The sequence below is a fragment of the Falco naumanni genome, chromosome 1, assembly GCF_017639655.2.
Source record: "Falco naumanni isolate bFalNau1 chromosome 1, bFalNau1.pat, whole genome shotgun sequence".
In the NCBI taxonomy this organism is placed as follows: Eukaryota; Metazoa; Chordata; class Aves; order Falconiformes; family Falconidae; genus Falco; species Falco naumanni.
Genome location: NC_054054.1, coordinates 61,827,098 through 61,848,199, shown reverse-complemented (window position 1 = coordinate 61,848,199; position 21,102 = coordinate 61,827,098). Strand labels below are relative to the sequence as shown.

Below are 21,102 nucleotides of genomic sequence, written 5' to 3'. Positions count from 1 at the left end.
GCGTAGTTTATACATGGCACCAAGTCCTAGAGACTCCAGAGAGCCAATCCATGTGTAAGAGTAAATCATCTAACTGAGGGGCTGTATGGTAGAAGTTAATGTGTGATCAGTCCTTGCAAAAAAGGCAGAGCTGACTCTTCCAAAAAAACCAGCCAAAGCAAGAGAAAGGCAGTTTTTGCCTGTCAGTCATGTAGCTCCTGTTAGGTTGTCAGTTATTGAATGGTTATGATCGAGTTTATTATAAATCCAGAGCTGCTTTTATGCTTTGTAGCACAGAGACAGTACTTCGCCAGGGTGTGCAATGCCCTCTATTTGTGCACATCTCATCGCAAGAGGAGGCTGCAGCAGAAGTTGAAACTCATCTGGGAGCATCAGGTATGGATGTGGCGCTGGGTGTGTAACACCTCTGTCACTGCCCATGGCATTGATTTTGGTCAGTCCTGAGTTGAAATCAAAGCTAATGTTCCTGTATAACATATAGTTCCGGGGTGTCTGCAATGATCTGGTGATGTATATATGCTTTACTTTTGTGGGAAGCTGTCAGGTCAGCTAAATAGTTGAATGGGGAGAACCGTTTGAGAGGCTAGGATTGGAAATTAAAACACTTTTCAGCTCTCTAAAGCTTTGGTGTAGATTTGTAAAACAAATGTAGGCTATAATTAGCATTTGGATTTGATGCCTAACTTTAAGCAACTTGATTCAAGGAAAAAATACTAAAATAATTTTAAGAAATTCGTAATTCTCTGCTAGACTACAGCATTCTTGCAGGGTCTCAGAGGGACTGACGGGACAATTTCTGTACAGGAGCTTTGAGTCCTGCTGTTGTCCTGCAGGTGTAGAACCCTCCCCAGGAGTGCGGCTGCTCAGGGCTGAAGTGGAGCCCCTTCCTCAGACCCAAGGAGGATCTGCAGGGAGCCAGGTGGCAGCTTGCATATCTGGATTCCTTCCAGATCACCTAGGTGAGACGATAACCTTGCTTTGGCAGTCTTTCAAGCAACATGCACCTAGCTGCCCCTTCTCTCCAGTCCTTCACCCACCAGGTTCTGGTGGAATTTCAGCCCTTGTGAGACTGTCGGCACCTGTCAGCAGCTGTGTCAAGCGGGACAGGGAGCTCGTGCTTTCCAGAGGGCACAGACTGCAGCCTGCCACCTCATAGTGTTGCATAAATCAAGCGGTTTCCTCTGAACAGCTCTGCAAAACTGCCACGGCATCTGTCTTGTCATTGGTCTGTTGCAGAGGTGCAATGCCATGTTTAGCTTGGCAGAGCTAGTTCCTCCTGGATTTGGAGGCTTGTTTCTTCTGGGACCAAAAGGCAAACAAAAAATTTCGTAAAAAAAATAAAACGTACACATAAACTCTTGTTGCAGGGCTGATCTCATTGTGAGAAACGGTTTCCTTTTTATGGAGCATAACATTTTTTTGAATATGAAAACAATTGGTTGGTTGTTTTTCTCCTGGGACTGCAACACTTGGAACAATGGTTGTGAATTGCCCGGTTGATCCAGATGCTGGTTGTGCAGTACTGCAGGTGAAATACTGGTGAAACTGTTAGGATTGATAGGATTTAAACTACTATTCAGCAATACTTACTGAAAATTCTCAACAACCATGGCGCCTTTAAGACTTCCAATTGTTGGGTTGGAGCTGTATGTTTGGCTACCAAAATATTATTTCCTATCACCAGTTTATTACAGTTTTTTTAGATTTTGTTCACTATATATAATTAGTAGCCTTGAACTTTGTTTTTGAAGTGTAGTAACAGCTGTTCTTTTAATTGGCAAATACAGCATCTTCAGAATTAAATTCTGCTGTAATGCTGTTGCAGTGCAAAAGTGCAGTACCAAGTCAGTGGTAAAATCTCTTGTAGAGTAAGTGGAAATTGTTATTGGCTGGCTTTAGTCTTTTCTGAATGAATGACCACTTATGCATAGCAAGCATCTTCGAGTCTGCAAAAACTGTGAGCTGATTAAACTTCTGACCTGGTTAACATGAGAAATCCTGATCATCTTGATTAGTTCTTCAGTTTGTACTGCAAAAGGATATCATGGCAAAGATGCGGCATTTTCAGTCATTAGAGAGTGTTGATCTGCTTTTTCAGACAATTTAAGCAGGTTACAGATTTGTTACACAGAATAATCTACCAGAGCGAAGTAATACTGTTGTACTTCCTGTATATTGCTTCACTACAGGTTACATTGAGAATACTTCAAATGTTCTGTAAACTAGTTCATATCATATGTTGGTGTTAAATATAGCCAGTTGCCGAACAACTTCTCAGTTTTAGGTGAAGATCTGAAAGGACACACAATGCACAGGAGCAGATGACTCTTCCTATGACCTTAACTATCTGATTCCATTGACAAGTCACTGTACTAGCCAGGATACTGATAATGTTAGCTACAGGTTGTGTAGCCCTCACACTAGAGCTGGGGACACAGATGCCTCATAAAATAGCTCAGGAATGTGAAAAGCTTCAAGTCAGCTTGAAGTAAGTACTATGTTAAGTAGTTTCAGTGTATGCCACCTAGCACAATGTGGTGTATTTGCTTGGCATTAAAACTTCATTGTAAAGGCAAATATTTAATGCAGGTGTTATTTCAGTGGTAATGATTAAAACCATCTCTGCTCTGACTTGCTGAATGAATGACTAAGTTGTGGCTCATTGTTAGGCAGCAAGAACTGGTTTTTTTCCAAGGTTATGACTGGCGTTACAGCCACTACCTTTGCAGCATGGTGCTGCTTCTGCAGAGTGTTTCTGCCATTTTTGTGCTTGCTGTTTTGTGAAAGCCTCGTACTTGTCAGTCAAGAGGAGATTAGCATCAGACAAAAGGTCTTCACTTAATTAAATGTCTGTAGACTACTCAGAGGGTGTATTTAAAAAAAATATCCAAAAAAACCCCATCCAAAGAAACAAACAAACAAAAAACCCAAAACAGAACACCCCCAACACCAATAGCAATAATATCCCCCTCCATTTGTCTTGAATGCAAGGTGTTATGGCTATTCTGCACTGCTTCCCAGTGTAATTCCTTCTGTACTAGATTTGACTTCAGCTAGGATGAGAAGCAAGTGAGGAATATGAGGCAACTTAAGAGCATTGACAGCTCTGCAAAAAAGTAGAAACATGTAATGGAGAGTATAGAAGGGTTGCTGAGAGAGAGGACTGACCAGTTAGTGCAAAACAGGTCAACCCAACTTCTGCTTTGAATGTTTGAAGTTTGTTCAAAGGAAGATGGGCAGCAAGGGTGCGGTTGGCTGAAATTTCCGTAAAGAATGGGAAATGGCAATAGAGAATGTATGATGAAAGACTTAAGGAAAACTGCTAGATATTTGAAGACTATCTTGAAACTTCAGGGCGTTCTTGAAGAGCAAAAACCATACTTGTTCAACTTTAGAGTTTCACTTACTTGCTGTATGCGATTGCTGGGCAGACCTGGCATGAGTTCACAAAGCGTTTTTGTTCTTCATAATTATTACCACCTTTCTTCCTACACTGATAAGATTTCAGTCTTAGAGGGAAAATTCCTGCAAATAATCCCGGCTTGCTGTTTCGTAACTTGAAGATACCAAAATGTATGAAAATGTACCCTTTCAGTGGTAGCAATCACTTTAGCTGAATTCCAGGAAACAGAGAAGGTGAGCAATATTTTTAACCCCTATCTAGTCAAAGAACTTGAACACTGATTAGGACATAGGGTGCTGACAGTCTCAGTCTTGTCGTTAGCTGTTCAATCAAGTCTTTCAAACAGAAGGGCTTGAACCCTGATATTCCAAGGAACTGCCACAATAAACATGCTTTTAGTTTTTTTGGTCAAGTTCCGGATCCTTACTTTCATTTTGACCTGAAAGTTTATCCTTCCTTGTACAAGAATATATGCTTCTGCTAAACAATTTAGTTGTGATAAAATAGCAAAGAAAACCCCGAAAGCATCTTCCTGAAAAGTTGATGACAAATTTAATGAGGACAGATGCCTAAAAATAACAGACTGAGTATTGATCTTACAGCAAACCATGCACAGCCTTTGTTTATGATGGTAGTGTATAAACGAATGCTAACTATGTAACTGATTGTGAGTGCAATTGCATACTGCACCATACTTTGAAAACTCCACGAGTAGTCTGTGCTGCTTTGAGCAATGAATGCTGTCTTAGTGGAGCCACGAATGAGAGCCTGATTAAGTTGTAAGAGAGTGCTGGAATATCCAAACAAGAGGCGTCTTGGTGTTCTCACCTGCACATTCAAATAGGTAGTTTTGGTTTTGTTTGATCATGCACTTAATCTCAAATAATAAAGTACACTTGCTTATTTATGCTGTCTTAATAGCTAGCATTTGTCACTGGCTTGTGAATGCTTATCTCTTTTACTTCCATGAGTTTCGTGTCACTTGCTGTAAAACAGAATGGAGGAAAGGCATGACGTTTGCAGAATCTTCCTGGTCTAGGAGGTTGCACCTTCACATCCCCAAAATACTAGATGCTATTTCTAGACACTGTTTTCAAGTATCTTGGTTATCTACAAGATGGACTTGATTTACTTTTAAGAAAAGTCACTGTACTGGTCTTCCACTTCTGAATACAGAGTTCTCCCAAAACTTACCTTACAATAGAAATCAGAAGTTGGCAATTTATTAAGGGAAGACGAGTTTTGTTATCAAGACATTGTATAAATCCATTGGGATGTCTGAATTTGTATGTGCATACAAATAATAGTCTGAACTCAAAGATGGAGATGGCAGCCTGACAACCTTAAAGACGGGTCAATAAGAATGCCAGAGTTTATGAACGATTACATAGGTAAGAACTCTTCATCTTAGGAAAGCAATGGCTTGAAGCTTTCCGTTGAACCAGTGCTCTGAAGACTGAATCACTGGAGGCCGTGTGTTTGGGGGAAGCACTAGCATTGCAGTCTCTGTTAGGCAACCATTAAGCCATTAGTAGGAGTAAGCTGCAGGGCAGATGTACCAGTTAGCATCAGCAGTCATATGTTTTGCAGTAGTCTGATGGTACTGTGTCATGGTTTGAACACCTTGTGGGAAGTCAGCACCTCTTTCACAACTTCAGGATGTCTGATTTCTGCAGCCGTATGCTCAATTGCTTTTCCACATTTACTTCTTCCACACCTTGGTGCCAAGATTTAACTGCTTAAAATTCATGCTCCTTGGTTGTTATTACTTGTATGTTAATGCTGGTGCTTCTGTCTTGAAGCAGACTGGCAATTAGCCAAGTAGGAGACAAAACCTGGTGGTTTATGCCTATGAAAGTGATACTACTCCTTCGGTCAAATGTGCTAACATGATTGCTTGCAAACAAAACTTGCATGTTATTTCTGCTGCTCGTAGCAAGTGTCTCACATTGATTTTGATTTTTAAAATGGCTTTGAATAAAGCATACGGATGTCACTTAGCTACCCCACGGGTTTTTTTTGTTGTAAACACAGCACCTTCACAGTGCCAGCACTGATGATACTGTGTGTTCTTAAGCTAACACTGCCATCACCATGTGAGCACTTCATGTAATTCACTCCTAAGAGTACGTTGTACTTGTAAAGTTGTAAATGTTTGGGTGAGGTTGTTTTAGGAGCTTAACTCATGCTCTCTTCTAATTGTTTGAATTAGCTTGGTAACAGGCTAGTTTGCACCAGGATGTGACATTACTGAGGCTGCACAGGGAACTCTGAAATTGCAATTCTGTGCAAATTGTTTCATCTGAAATTGCGTGTTTTCCCAGTGCTTTCTGATGGAACATGTGTGAGCAACACGGGACAGAGCATGCTGGCAGGGATGCCTGATCACTGCAAATAACCTCCTGGGTGCTGCCATCTCTGCCTTCAGGTGTATGTGCTGAAAAGGTCAGACTTAGGTGATTGTGTAGTGTTCCAGAACATGATCAGGTAAACTGGTTATAGAGTAGTGTGTTAACGTATGAAATGCCTTAAATTGTTTCTGACTTCAATGACTGTGGTAATTGTGACAGTTTAATATGGTTTTCTGCTGAAGTGCAGATGGTGATGGTGCATTTTGCTTGGTATCAAAGCACGTTCAGTTAATTAGAGCATTTCTACACTGCCTTTCTTCATGTCTGGGCATGCCCTCTCTGTTCAGATTTATTACCCACCCCCTTTGTTACAGGCTGCACAAACATAGCTGATGGGTTTGAGTAAACACCATGTGATGGTGTGGGTGAAAGAACCTAGTTCCAGATGGAGTACCAGGAAGAGTGTAAATTATTACTGTCTGTGTTGTGACACAAAGTGACTTGCGTTCCTGTAGTAATTTGTAAACTTGTAGTTTGAATTATCTATTGTAATTGATATGGTTTTGGTTCCTGGTTACCCAGCACTGAACCAGTCCCACTACAGGTTAGTAGAAGTGACAAGTTCTTGCTCGGAGCCCAGTTCTGCATGTTGTGTATTTCTCCTGGATCTGGGGCTGCTGGCAGCTGATCTTTTCTGTGAGGAGAATCTGCTTGCCAAGCTCCTTTCCTGTTGTTGTTTTTTTTTTTTTTTCCTTCCCCAAAGCAATGCTTCTGTTACCCAAGATCTCGTATCTGTTGAGGAAGTGGAAAGCTCAGAGCTCTGATTAAGACTTCTTTGCAGTGTGTAAGTACTTGAAATCTACAATGGAGATTTGGCAAGTTGAGCTTTATTGAAGGCACAAAACAGCTGAACTCTTTTGCACTGTGCTCTAGGGTGTTGTGGAGGCCAGGCATGCATAATGGTTGTTGATGTAAGACAAACACAGTGTTTATTAGTATTTAGTTTAGAGAATTCTCCAAGTCATCAGCTGCCAGAAACAGTGTCTCCTTGGAAAGGAATATTCTCTGGAGGGGCACCTGTTGTGTCTGTGCATCTGCTGCTAACCACTGCTATGGAGAGGATGCTGGCTGAGGATAATTTTTCATTCAGTCTCCTATGGCAGATCTCAAATCTAAAAAGTTTCTCATCACCAGGAAGCGTTCTCATAAGCCTGATGTACATACTGGTATCTGTGGAGTTACAGAATATCATTTTTTGAGGACTGATTTTCATCCAGGTTACAGATTTTTATATGCTACGGTTAATCCTTAGGAATACCTCACTTTTTATGCAGGACACTTAGGACTGTAAATGCGGATATGAGGATGTATTTGAAGCTGGTCTAGTTGCTTATGAAAGTATTGATTACTTAAGTGAAAATTTGCTTTAAAAAAATTGAATCAGTGGCTTATTACTGTATATTCTCTGGTTATGTGAAAGTCCAGGGCACAGAGTGAGCAGACGTATATATGTATATGTACACATTGGTATATGTAACTTTGATGCACTTCCTTATTCCTCAGTCTCAAAACTTTTAGTTTTCTTGAGTCTTCAGCATCGATTGGATCAAGGTTTATTTTGTTTCAAATTTTGGCATTATTAGCTGCACATACTGTAAGCTACCATGTCGTTCTTTAAATTCTTGGGATCTCAGTCTTTCTATGTCTTGGCATATTCCCTGTTTTCTGTAGTGAGAAAGCTCTTGAAAAAGGTGAGACTTGGTTGGATCTGAGCTACTGCTGAATCAAAATGGAATCTTAACTTTTTGTTGCATGACTAAGTGAGCAGGCTGTGCTATGGGCTAGTCTCCAGACAAGCAGAAACTAGTTTTAATGTGTCAAAACAGCAGTGAAAGCAAAGTCTGCAAATACTTTTCAGCAGTTGATTCCGTGATTGACTTAAATCAATGGAAAATTATTCAGGACAGGTTCTTGCCCTGCCTTCAGGGAAAACTGTTTTGGAAGAAGTCTTGAATTTGCCTTAGGTTTCCTAATGGAAGATGAAAATGAGGTACTGAAATTGTTTGTGCTTCTATAGGGATTAAATAATAGTGGGTAGGCAAAGGATCTAGACCAGCCTGAAGGAACCAGGAGATTTTAAGTTAGTCAAGCCATGTTATCTTGGGGGAGGAAGCAGGGGCAGAGGTGGGTGCTGTCTGACCTTGGTAGCTTGTTGTTTCCTTGTCCCATGGTCTTTTTACCCTCATTCTGAGACAGATGTTTGAAATCCCATGTAAAGACAAGGTTGCAGGCCAGAAACCACTCTGGGTTTGGTCATCCATAGTGAGCACAGAAAAATTCCTGCAGTTCTAGAACAATCTTAATTTGAGTGCTGCTTTTGTACTCAAAACTGTTTACAGGCCCTACAGCCTGTCTGGAAAGCTTTATGCTTTTCATTGGTATGAGAAAGGATTTATTTTGAATATAGTTATTCAAGCTGTGTTTCCAGCTGAAGAAGATAAGGTTTAATGAAAGATATCAGGTTTTTTTGAATGATGCGTTCTTGCTTTTAGTAACTTACCTTTCACTACTTAACGTGCTGGTTTTATTTTACACTTTCCAAACTATTTGTTGATAGGTTTGTTTTCTTTCCCCTGCTGTGGTTTTCAAAATGGTTTATATGGTCTCTGTGAGGATTTAAATTTATTTGTTAGAGAAAAAATCAGGAATTGCTTCTCTTGTCATGGCAAACTTGTTTCCCAAAGCAGTCATTGATTCCTGTACAAAAATATGATCAGGAAATTATTATTCAGTGTGCCTAATCAACATCAATATAGCAGAAATCTCCCATTATTGTTATCACTGTGTTTTCTGATCTTGTAGCCTTCTTGACCTGTTTCAGTGTATTGCAGCCAGTGTTGTCACCCTAGTTGGGAAGGTTGATACTGCAGATCAAATACTCTGTTTTTCTGTTAGCTCTGGATTTTTAGTCTGTGCTCATTGTGGCTAACTAACACTCAAATCATTTCAGACTTCAATATAATTCTTATATTAGTGTGCATTATTCTGTCCATCCTGTGTACTTAATTTTGATGTTCATGTCCTGCTGCTTTCTTCCCACGAAATTTCAAATATGTCACTATATCAGTACCCTTATTTGAGAGCACCACACTCTGGTGCCCTGCAATTTTAGTTAAACACCAGTGACCTGTTTGCTTATCGTTTTTGATGGCAAGTGGCCTCCTCCTTCCTGCTCTTTGATTGGAGAGTGGAATCTGTTGCTCCACAGATGTGATGGTGTTCAAAACCTGTCCAGTTTCCTTGTTCCTCAGCTGGGAAGCTGACCTTTGTCAATGAACACATCTTCAGTCAGATTCCCTCGTTGCATCCAATGAACTCTGTCCTTCCCACTTAGCGTCACTTTCAGAGCAATAAAGTCTTCTTCCTGCCAGATCCCCCACCCCAGTGCAACCATATCTTACAAATATAAAGTTCTTCCTACCTCTGGTCTCATTTCTGGTACTAGCAGCCTTTCATATGGAATTGCCCTATGTAAGTCATCCAGCTGCTTTGGACAGTTTGGATCTTCTCTCTCATTCATGTCCTTGTGGTTTTGGTGCTTGGGTGCGATCTTAGTGCTTAGGAACTTGTCCTTATATGTTGTTAGGGCTGCTCATTAGGTTTTTGGGTGTCATGTTGTGTGTGTGCCTCCCTTCAGCTTCTGTAGGGGTTTCAGTGAGGATATGTGGCTTGGCTTTGCTGGAGGGGACATGGGAATTCTTTCACCACTTGGCTAATGTTGTGCCTTCTTTGTGGAAGGTGGAGGCTGTTGCTATGTAGGGAGTTGCACTCCAGTGGCTCTGAAGGGGTCCTATGGGCATCTACTTGTTGGCTACCCCAGCAGCATTGGGGTAGCGTACTGGTGTAACTACAGAGCTGGTTATGAACCTCCTTGCCTTCTCTTTATTTCAGCACAGACAACTCTTTGAGGATCTTGAGCTTCTTCTGCTGTGAGTTGCTTTCCTCGGAAGTCAGGGAAAAGGCCTTCAGTGCAGAGAAAAACTCTGTTACCTCTCTTTGCTATGTGCATCAAAGGATGAGCAATGAAAATTTTTTTCTCTGGGATTCTTCATGTTGCTCCAATGTTGCTACATTAGCTAGACCTGAGCTTATACAGCAGCATTTCATAATTTTTACAATTTGGATGTCCCTTAATTTCCTGTCTTTGTGCAAACTTGTACGTAAGAACGTACGTGTGACCAGGCATGGTCAGACTGAAGACCACCTAATGCTGTGTCCCATCTCCAGCAGTAACCAGGGCTAAATGCTGAGTGAAGAGTGTAAGAACAGGATGAGCCTGTAGTGATTCTTCCCTAGAGTTCTCCTAGCTGCTTGCAGCTTGTGACAGAGAGCTGCTTGAGTCAGTTTGATATTCAGTTTTGGACAGATTTTTCTTATGTGGCTCTTCACGCTTGTATTTGAGCCTGTGTAAGGTTTTGGCTTCCAGGCCTCATGCAGTGGAAAGCTTCATAGCTTGACTACACACTGCATGAGGGAATATACTCTTCTGTTTGGTACCTGCTATTGGAAGAGGGAAGAAAGGTAGTTCATTCTGTTGTGTGGTCCCTCAGATACCTTTTTCCTGTTGAGGAGCTGAATCTTTTGGGTTGTTCCTTTGCTTGTGTGGAAGCCAAGTATCTGAGAATGCAGCCCTAGAGTCACACTTGATTACAACTGACCAAAGGGTTCAAGAGTTGCTTGGCAGTCAGGGGAGCAGAAGTGGCCTGTGAAGGTGAGCATGTATGGATGGCATTGTTGTAAAAGCTTAATTTGCTTAAAGAAGTTGGTCAAAATGGCTGCACTTGGTTCAAAGACTATTAGCTTAAGAATGCTTACTAGTTTAAAGTCCTGTTTTGGCTAATTGTTTTTAATTTCTTTTTAATTCCAGAACTTTTGAATCCTCTTGAGAAACATGAAAACAAAGAACTACTTCTTTTAAATATCTTTCAGGACAGTTGACACGTTCCAGGGAAAAGCTGGGTTTTCCTATTTTTGGTGTGGTTTTTTTTTTGTTTGTTTGTTTTTTGTTTTTCCTGCAAAGTTCAGAAGAATCTGCATTCTCTGGGATTTTAAACAAACATAAAATGAAAACAGTTTAAAACTTAGCCTTCAAAATGAATGTTGAAAAGTCAAATGACAAAGCAAAGAATGGCTTGAAGTCTTCCTTGCTTATAAGGGATGAAAATGGAAATAACTACACATGTGACAGAGCTACACCTTCCTCAAAGAATTGTGTCACAGAGATACACAGTAATTCAACTGCCCAAAACTTAATGACTGAGCATGGAGATGATACTGTTCTCGAAAGTAAAAGTGGCTTTGGAAGTATTAGTTTAAAACAGCATTGTACTGAAGCACTTCATCTGCAGAAGACCCCTGGTAAATACAACTGCACCGAAAGTCTGTTGGGAGGTGCAGATGCTGCATGCAAGTCTTCCATGAACGAACAGACTTCTGTATATCCTTTGAACTGTGACTTGAAAGAAACAACAAACTTACTGAAAGGTAATGTTGCTATGGCAAAACCACAAAATCAGAGTATCAAACAATCGGTGCCTTACAGTCAGACTGACTCTGAGTGTGTATTACCTCTTCCTGCTTCAGAGCAGAACATGCCATCCCTGATAAATGACAGGGCATGCTGCCACCTGAGCACATTGGATGTTACTAATGTTATAGGTGAGACTCTGGGAACTGATCAAAATGATGACATGCATCTGAGGGAAACACTAATCTCTTGTGAAGTATGTATGAGAGAGAAATTTGATAGAACCAGCTCAGAAAGAACACCTAATTTCTCCTCTACAGTAATGGCTTCAGAAAGCCCAGATGCCTATTCGGAACTTGCAGTACATCGTCCTGCTTCTGCAGGTGTCGAACACTATCTAAAAAACACTAACAAGACTGATGAAGAATCACAGGAAACAGAAGCACAGTCTTTAAAACTAGCTGCTGGATTTATAGATCCGTATGTACAAGATAAATTATCACCATGCATTAATATTAATGAAGATGACCAAGTGAAATCCTTGCAGGGTACCCCATACCATGCTGAAACTGTGAATTCCAGTGCAGAAACATGCATGAATAGTTCTGTAAATAATGTGCATCTTCTCCCAGAAGATAAAATGGATGGAGAACAAGTATCAAATAAAACCAATGAACCCTTAACCAAAGAACAAACTATCCCTGGAAATGCTGCTCTTCAGGATATGGATGACACCACTTTCATATCTTGCAGTGAACCAAAATTAAAGAGGGCTGCTATGCCTGACCTGAAATGCGAAGCAACTTTTGTGGTCTTCAGTCCTGTGGCTGATGAAAGTGATTCTGCTCTATGTACTTCAACCCCTAAAGAACAATCAAAGAATACAGTTTTTTCTGTTTCAGCTCTGGCAGAGCTTGGAGAGAAGTCTCCTAAACTAAGACAGAGCAAGGCATTTGTAGGAGGGCCGAACAGAAGGCCTTTGCTTAAAGCTGGTTCAGGTCAAAATGCAGGAAAACCAGTGGGTAGGTCTCCTATTGCGTTAACAATAACCAGAGCGAAGAAATCGGAGGTTGTTAGTTTTCCCAAACCTAATTTCAAAAATGTTAAGCCAAAGGTTATGTCCAGACCTGTGCTACAGTCAAGAGACGGTGCAGCGTTAAAGCGGTCTCCCCAGTCGCCCCAGCTATCAGCTGTCGTCTCATCTTCACTGGCTGCTTCCCCACGGCAGTTGTCCCCCTCCATAAAAGTGCTGAAAAAGAAAACAGATCTAGCTAAAGATACTAAAGCGGAATTGCCTGTGAATAAGCCCCATAAGCTACATCTTAACAAACGACTCTTCACTAGCCCAGCCGTACATCCCACAACACATCCCAGAAGTGCTTCCCACAAGGCTTCAAAGACACCTGTGTTAAAGGAGAATCCGGAAGACATTGGCAAAGCAAGCTCCTCCCATTCGGTGTGCTCCTCCGTTTCTGCTGTGCCTCCAACTTGTGGAGAGAACTCGAAAGAGATGCTAAATGATAAAATGGAAAGTTCCACCTCTGTAATGCAGCCCTGTGCTCAAAACATCTACCAGACTGGAGATGAAAAAGAGCAAAGCAGCAGCATGGAAATTCCTATGGAAGCAGGCTTGTTAAAAGATGCAGCAAATGAAATGTGTGACTTGCACTCGGTTTCTTTGGTAAGCTATTTATTTTTTAAACGTACAAAATTATATGTTTGATACATTTGGAGAAAGAGAATTATGTACTGCACAGTTCATTCACTGCATAGTCCTGAACGGAAGTTGTGGAATGGGTTTGGGTCTACAAATGTAAGTAGTGTTGATTTCGGGGGTGTAATCTCTGCCTAATAAAGGCAATGAAGGAATACCGTTTTACAAACTGGTCACGCTTGGCCTCAAGTGTGATTTCTGGTCTTGAACCTTCATCTTACTCCATGGTATATAAATTTACAGTCGTTTGCTTTTATTAGGAATCTTAACAAGTCTTAATTTAGTCAAACTGGTAAAACTGCATAGCATAACTTGGTGAGGTTTTTCTAAATATAGCATTTAATATGTGCTTTTATCAAGGTAATTCTAGTGGTGCCGTAACTTTAAATAGACATTAGAGATAAATTGCTGTTTTCGGTATTTTCTTTTCTTTCAAAACATGCTTCAGAATGAAATTACACTTTTGAAATCTACTTACAGAAATGTTGTGCACACATTAACAATAGTATTAGAGTCACACAAAACCCAAAGACTACCAAGTTGGTCGAGCATTTTATTTTTAACATCTTCATTTAACTGTCTGCTTTGAATAATTTGGGAGTTTATTTGAAGTAGAACTGGGACTCATTAGAATAGTTAAGAGTAGCCAGGAAATATTTCTCATGCAGAGGGCATATACCTGGTTTTGGGCAGTCAGCCAGCTGGAAGGTGCAGACTTCCTGGCCGGGAGGTATGCGTGCTCTGGTTTGTTGGGAAGTATTTTTGGATGAGTCAGCTGCATGTCAGGAGAAATGTGCTGCTTCCAAATACTCTGAAAGAAGGTTTAAAGAAAGGAATGCCAGGAAAGAGAGCTTCAGGGTTGGGTTGACCAAGATCTCAGGAGGCATGGTAGGGACACAGAGTTGGAGTCTTGACGCTATATGGAATCCTTCCTGTTTTTCACTTGTGGGTGCCACAGCTTATGTTAAACTGGTGAAATGGAGCAGCAGCTTTTACTGGTAAAACTGACATTGTTTGGATTTTTGTCAGGCTTTACTGATTGCCAGAAAAACTCCAGTAAAGCTCAGTATAGGGAGGAAGCTACTTCAGGTAAAACAGAAGCAGCTATCTATTTTTGAAACATGACAGAAGAAATTAATAAATAATGTTATTTATTACAATTAATAATTTAACTTGAAAACCTAAATGACCATGAAAGCAAGAATGGTCTATTTCAATTGTAAAGTATTTCAGAGCTTGGGTTCTGCTACACTCCTTCCTTTTGGTGCTGAGGGTGGGAGAGAATTCTTTTAATTTCATGCCATTGCCAAGATGAAAACCTCTGTAGTATTTGTCCTGCTGGTAACTGGAAAATTGACAGAGCGAATGATATAAAATGTGCAGTCCACAGTCAACTGGACTAAACTTAATAAGTGGCCTTCTGAAAAGTACAGATTAACTTCTGAAAATGAAGGTAAGGGCTGGAGTAAAAAGTGGAAAGTATATTAATATGACCAAATGGCTGCATATCAGCTTGAGTCACAGAAAAGCATATGAAGAACTGTATATTCTTTCAAGTTTACTTTTATAGGCTTAATTGTACAGCATGAATTAGTGCCTGTATGAACCAGAGAAAGAATTCTGCTTGAAAGGAAGATGAGTGCTACATATAAGCCAGTTATTTTAACCTTGTCCTGGGTCCACTTCTGAATTTATGTTTTATCTATGGCATGTGAATGTGAAAGGTTTTAAGCTGTTCCTATGTGTTAATGTAAGACCTAGACCAGAAAACCTATTGTAAGGGCTGTGACGTTCCAGGTAGTAACTTAGCAGTGTGTTAACTTGTGTACTTGCTTGATAAATAGTTGATTTTAAGATTAGGTGCAGGCATGTAATTGAATGGTTTAATTAGAGTTTGGGGAGGAAGAGGAAGAAATTCTGATAGAAAATGACTTCTGTAACTTCTTGAGTGTGTTTGTCATTACCAGTGATTAGCTGCAAACTAATAGTATTGTGTTGCTGAAGGCCATTTCTGAGATGATTCTTGAGGTACTGAACTGCAGATGTGGACAATGTGACAGTGAACAGCTAAAAGTGTCCCCTGCTTCTGTGGTTAGTATTTCATTACAGATGCTGGAAAGGAGGATCTTCAGCTGCTCACAGTGGTGGTGTGTGGGTGTTTTTGTTGTTGGTCGTGTTGTGTATTTGTATGATTTTTTTGTTTTGGTTTGGTTTTGTTTAAAAACAGATGCCTTTGGTGAAAGACAGGACAACACAAGGGAATAACATACTGAAGAAAGACCCAGTCACACGACAAAGTGTATCTACTCCCAGGGTTAAAATGATGCAGTCTGTGTTGCCCTTGAAGAGAGGATGTGAAAATAAAACTATGGGCACAATTAAAGCACCTTCTCACAAAGGAGCTGTTCTGTCATCAAGCTCTGGTAAGAGAATTTTTCACTGGAGTACTACCACTTAAACAGTTTCTTGAAGTTCGGATATCATTTAATGTACTTTATGACAGAACTTTTAGAGTGATACAGAGCTGAATTTTTCATGCTGAATATGATTTTATCCAAATAGCAAATTGCTGGTACGGGGGGGGGGGGGAGGCAGGTTACACCTTATCACTGTAAATCTTACCTTGTAAGGAATGTGTTTAGGAGGGTGTGGTGCTATTAGAAGAAACAATATTAAAATATTATTATTTATAGTTTTGGTTATGTAACAGCACTTTGTGAAATTACTTGAAAGATGTAAAAGTGAAGAGGAGAAAATGTAGACTGAGCTCAGGTGCAAAGCAATAGTTTACAATAAGCAACTGTATGCTGTCCTTATGGGAATGAGTCCTTATTTCAGGGCATAAAATTAGGTTGAACAAGATATGTTAGTATAGCTCTATAGTTAATAGAAAGGGGAGAACAAAATTGAAGGAGAGGCTACTGCTTGAGCTGCTAATTAAGCTTAGACTGATTAATACCAAGGGCGGGGGGGGGGGGGGAATCTCACATCTAGTCTGTAGGCTGCTGTTCAAATCTGGTGAGTAGAAACTACATTCTGTAGTCGTATTGAAGAGATTCAGAAATACATTTGTATGTTATGTGTGTTTTTTTAACCAAGTGTGGCAACAAAGCTAATGGCAAAGATAGCCTGGCTATAAATGACTACACTACAATACACTCTAATGTGCAAAGTGCGCACACCCAACTTCACCCAGTAAAACCTGTTCTTTTTTTTTTTTTCTAATCCGCTCAATCTATGATTATGAGACAGTTGAAAATACTTCTCTTAATTATATACAGGTGGTGAAGCATGATAAAATCTGTATCTAGTCCTTTATGGGATAAGTCCCTCAGAGAAAGTGGATGTAGGCTGTTCTCTGACTTGAGTCTTGCCAATGTGAGGGACTTGCTCAGTGAACTAGGTACCTACCTGTAAGCCACCTATTTCTTGGAAGAGTAGTCACCTCTCTAAGTAGCAATTTAGAGCTTTCCTGTCTATAATTATGGTCTTAGAAGACCTGAGATGGAAATAGATACAGATTTGTCCCTTATTAGTCCGGAGTAGATTTATGACACCATCACTAGAAATAAAGGTAAGCATGGCTGGGTTATATGACTAACTTCTTTCCTTCATAAAAGAATAAAAAATAAATCAAATGTACTTTTGGAAGAAGCAGAAGTCGTTTGCTGTTGAAAATCCTTTACTCCTCAAGTTTCTTTAGCTAATCTTGTCTCTCCTTAATCCACTGTATGGTGAAATTACAGTGGTCAGTAGAACACCTTCCACATTTTTCCTGTTGGAAGAAGGCTGCTTAGGGTAAAAGCTTGAAGCAGAACCTCAGCACTTCAAACTTGGGCTATAATTTGAGAAAACTGGAACATTAACGCTGCACATGAAAATAATTTTCTTCTCCATGCCCCCTCCCCATCCCCCCTGCCAATACCCGCTGTTGTAGCACATTGTACCCTTCGTTTTGCTTATGCAAAGCCTTGGTGCTGCAGAGTAGAATTTGATGCGTTAAACTGCATTGGGTTAACCTCCCTGTCCCTTAAAGGGATTCTTAAAGGGATTCTTTAGGGATTCTTAAAGGGATTATTTTAGGGATTCTTAAAGGAAGGGGATTCTTAAACATGGTTCCTTGCTTCTTTGGTAAACATAGTACTGATTCAAATCAGAAGATGGGAGTACAGGGTTGGGAGAAGCAAGGATGGGGAAAGGTAGGAGTTGCTTGGTATTGCTACTAAAGCCACGCTGCATTACACAGCCACACCTTTCAAGTAAAACGCCATCTACTGCTGCTAACCCTATCTGTTCTTAAGGTTTTTGAAGTAAAACTGCGCACGTGCATACAGTGGCCATGTGGCAGCCTGTAAACCAAACCCAGTTGTCTGTTGTAGCTAAAGCCTTCCTGTAGGGAGTAACTATTTCTTCCAGTTAAGTAATTTGAACACTTTGGTATTAAAGTTGTGCCTTGATATAATTCCAACAACACAGATCAGTAACTCAGTAGTTGTACAGTTGTTTGCTGGCAAGATCTCTGTCCAGACTACAGGCAGACTAGCTAAATCTAGGATGGAAAGAACTTCTGAAGGTCACCTAGTCCAGCCCCCACTGCCTGTAACTGGGTCAGCACTGAATTAAGACTAGGTTGTTCAGGCATTTGTCAAGCCAAGTCTTAAAAATCTCCAAATCCTAATGACCCCGTTGCTTTCTGAGGTGCTAGTATAAATGCAGCTAATTTGTAACCACTTGCTGGCTGTACTTGGATCTGTTGGGCAGGCAGACAATTGAGTAGTGAGTCCATCAAATACTCTGAACAAGAGAAGTGATAATATAGCTCTCTGTCATCTCTCAGATGGGTATGTTGAGGGACGGAGGCAGTCCATCTGTCCGAAGTGTATTAGTATATGTGTTGTTCCCAGGATAAGGAGCTTGTGAGCAGTGGATTGTATCATGCGCTGTCATTTCAAGTGAGAAGTGGGAAACTGCTCTATAGCCAAGAAATAAAAGACAAAAATGCCCTGTATCAAACACCAATTACAAGATCCTTGCAGCTTGGCAGGAGTTGAGATTTTAATTTTTTTTTTTTATTTTTTTTTTACTTGTAAATGTAAACCTTAAGTTTTCAGTAGTAATGCACTAACTCAATAGAAAGCCTGTCTTCTACGGAAATTCCCTGATGCTCTCTCTCGAACAGGAGACAGCAGAAGGAGAGGGAAACCTCCTGTCTCAAGCATTATATTTTTGTGAGGTTATTTGCAGAGCATGTTAAGCTAGAAATAATTTTTTATTTACTTCAAAATGGTTGCTGACCACTGTTCACCAGTATTGGTGTATCTTGGCTAAAACTTGGAGTTTTTGCTGAATTAGAAATCTGTTTTCTGAAAGGTGAGCCCAGGTTGATTAAATGTACTGAAGTGGTTTGTGAAACGGTGAAGCCTCATTTCTGCAGCAAATCTAGAAATTAGGTCACAGTTGCAAGCTAGACGCCTCAGAATTATTTCTGTAACTATTTGTCTCCATTTCTCCATAAGAGAGAATGACTTGCAGTCATGTTCTTGAACAAAGATCTTGATTCTCTACAGCTAATTTTTCCATGGTGGCGTGCACAGATTTCTGTAGTGCTGGATGGCAGGCAGTATGCCTTTTGCTGTGTTAGTTTTCTATCAGTGAAAACATGTATTAGAATTCAAGACATAGAATAAGGTATTTGAGTTACCTGTTTTTTACTGGAAGGCGTATGTAATTTTGGAGCCTGGTTCAGGAGTTTGAACTAGTCTTAAAATGAAAGCAACTATTGTTTTTGTTCCCAGCAAACATACACAGCCTTCTAATTGGATATGCATAACCACTGTGGAGGAGTAATAGCCAGCTAACAGTTAGGGTTTTATGGTTTGGGAAGAGTCATCTCTGTCACTTGAAGGGAGAGTTGGAAGGGGACTGGAGAATCCAAGAAGCTTTGGTAGTCCCATGGAACATCACTCCAAGTTCTTCTACTGTCAGCCTGTCCCAACAACTGCATGTTACCACCCTTATGTTTGGACAGAAGCACTGTGACAGTTTGAGCCACAAGAAATTATTTGATTTGTGTTTGAGCAGTGTAAAATAGGGATATAAATGATTTACTTTAGATCTAAAAATGTAAATGCCTACCACTGCCTTTTTTTCTCCTTTTGCTGACTACAACCTACCTGTAAGCATGTAAAGGAAAGGAGCTTTACCTGTAAGACTTCTGATATGGTATAACACTTGTGCTTTAAAATGATACCATTGCTTTAAATTATTTCCCACTGTATGAAACTTCACATTGTTTGATGTCTTAGCTATGAGAGCTGTGTCAAGCTTTATGTGCAGTTGAAACTATTTGCGGATATGAAAGCATCAAAAATATTATTCCTCTGCTTAATGTTGAAAACATCCCAAGATTAATGGAAGCCATGTAAATCGTCTTTGTAACCAAAATGTCTTTCACTGTCTTGATAGTTATTTCTGACATTTTGGGTACCATTTTGTCTCTGATTCCGTGATATCTAATTAGCAGAGTTATGGCCCTGTACTTTACTTACCTTTTCCATGAGTCTAATCCAGTGGTCCTCTTTCTCTTGCTAGTATTTTCATATCATTTATCTAGAGTAATGAAAGCTTGGGTAGAGAAGCTCAACAGTCTGAATTTTGGGTTTCCTTGAAGAAGGTTTTGGACAAGTGAGACCTTTTCCTTATGAAAAGTTGATTATACTGAAGGACTTTTCCAGTGTTCTGCAACTAACCGAAGCATGGGAAAAATAATTTCACATATGCTATAGGAAATATGTTTAAATTGCATTATACCAAAGCAGATTTTGTTGATGCTTTGAAATACTGATTTGTTTGTTAGTTCATAATTGCTAAATTCCTTCTGTTGAATTTTGTCTTGATCTTACACTTAAATGTATAATTCAGAGGAACTTCTACAGTTAAAACCAGAACAGGTCGTGACAGATTAAGACTATTCATTTTTGTGTGGTGTTGTTGCTTATTGCACAAAGGCAGGCTGTTCAGATGTAAAATTGAAACCAAATGGTTTCAGTGAGTTATCATGTAGTTGGAAACATACATACCCTTGGTAATTCAGGACTTTTCGGTATAGCCTTTCAAAATACTAGTGAAACAGAACCAAACCAATTTTGTTCCAGTAAGCATTCCCATAATCCTTGGCTCTCTGTTCTAACACTGAACCAGGAGCTAAACTAAACATTGTTACTGCAAATCAGTTTTCAGATCATTCCTGCTATCTACCATGTGACTCTTCATGACATGCTGCCAAGAGGAAACAAAATGTTTTAAAAGGCAAACATAACTTCCAAGTTCTCTGGCTTGAAGCAGTCAGAACTTTTCTCAAAATGCTGGAGTGGAGACTGACTTGTAAGGGCATCCATATACTTTCTCGTGAACAAATCTGAAATGCACCAGGGTCTACAAATAAAGCTTTAAGTTTAGTTTCAACAGTCTTTTTATGTATGTATGTTTGTTTGCTTGCAGAACAGTCAGTTTGTTTTATGGATCCTAAAAGCAGGTTCCTCATACGGTAGCTTATCCTAGATCATTATTTGTCCTTATGAGTCCAGATTACTTGGTGTCTTTTTCCCTTTCTTTAATATATATATGTAGGGTTTCATTATAGTGATTAAAGCCTGTGTTAAAAGTGTACTTAAAACCCCCATATTCCCCTTCAGAGGGGTAGGAAGAAGGAAGCCAATATGTGGGGCCCCATGGAGTGCAAGGTCTGTAGTATGACATAAAGCTTGTCTACCATCCCTCTTTGGTCATCTTCACCCAGAGAGCTCCACTGCATAGTGACTGTGTATCACATAACCAGTTCCCTTTTAATTTAGGGTGTAAGGTGGGGGAAAACTTACCCAATGTATCTGCAAGGACTTTTGTCCAGCTGATTGGTTTGGGAGAGTTCGGAAGGCAGTGTAAGTTATGAAGGCTTGGGAGCCTTGCCAGGTCGTCCTTTCTCCGGTTGCTTGAGTTGGACTTCCCTGGTAATGTGTTCGTTCAGCTTTGCCCTTGCTTCCTGGTCATGCCCAACAGGGATGGTTTGCTAGAAGCTGCCTGGAGCAGTGTATATACTTGTGCAAAGTAT

General features: G+C 40.1%; 1 protein-coding gene across 4 annotated transcripts in view; it reads left to right on the top strand.

Moving 5' to 3' along the window:
• Window positions 1–6,225: 6,225 nt before the first annotated feature.
• The window catches only part of MTUS1 (microtubule associated scaffold protein 1), a 98,560-nt gene continuing 83,683 nt past the window's right edge, over window positions 6,226–21,102 (top strand). Inside the window, exons 1-4 of one of the 4 annotated variants that reach the window (XM_040596571.1) lie at window positions 6,230–6,358; window positions 6,518–6,598; window positions 10,682–12,962; window positions 15,223–15,418. In XM_040596571.1, coding sequence (XP_040452505.1) covers window positions 10,908–12,962; window positions 15,223–15,418 — 2,251 coding nt within the window. In that variant the 5' untranslated portion in view covers window positions 6,230–6,358; window positions 6,518–6,598; window positions 10,682–10,907. Of the gene's footprint in view, window positions 6,599–10,681; window positions 12,963–15,222; window positions 15,419–21,102 lie in introns of all 4 variants that reach the window. The other 3 variants (XM_040596587.1, XM_040596564.1, XM_040596579.1) reach the window with 3 other exon arrangements.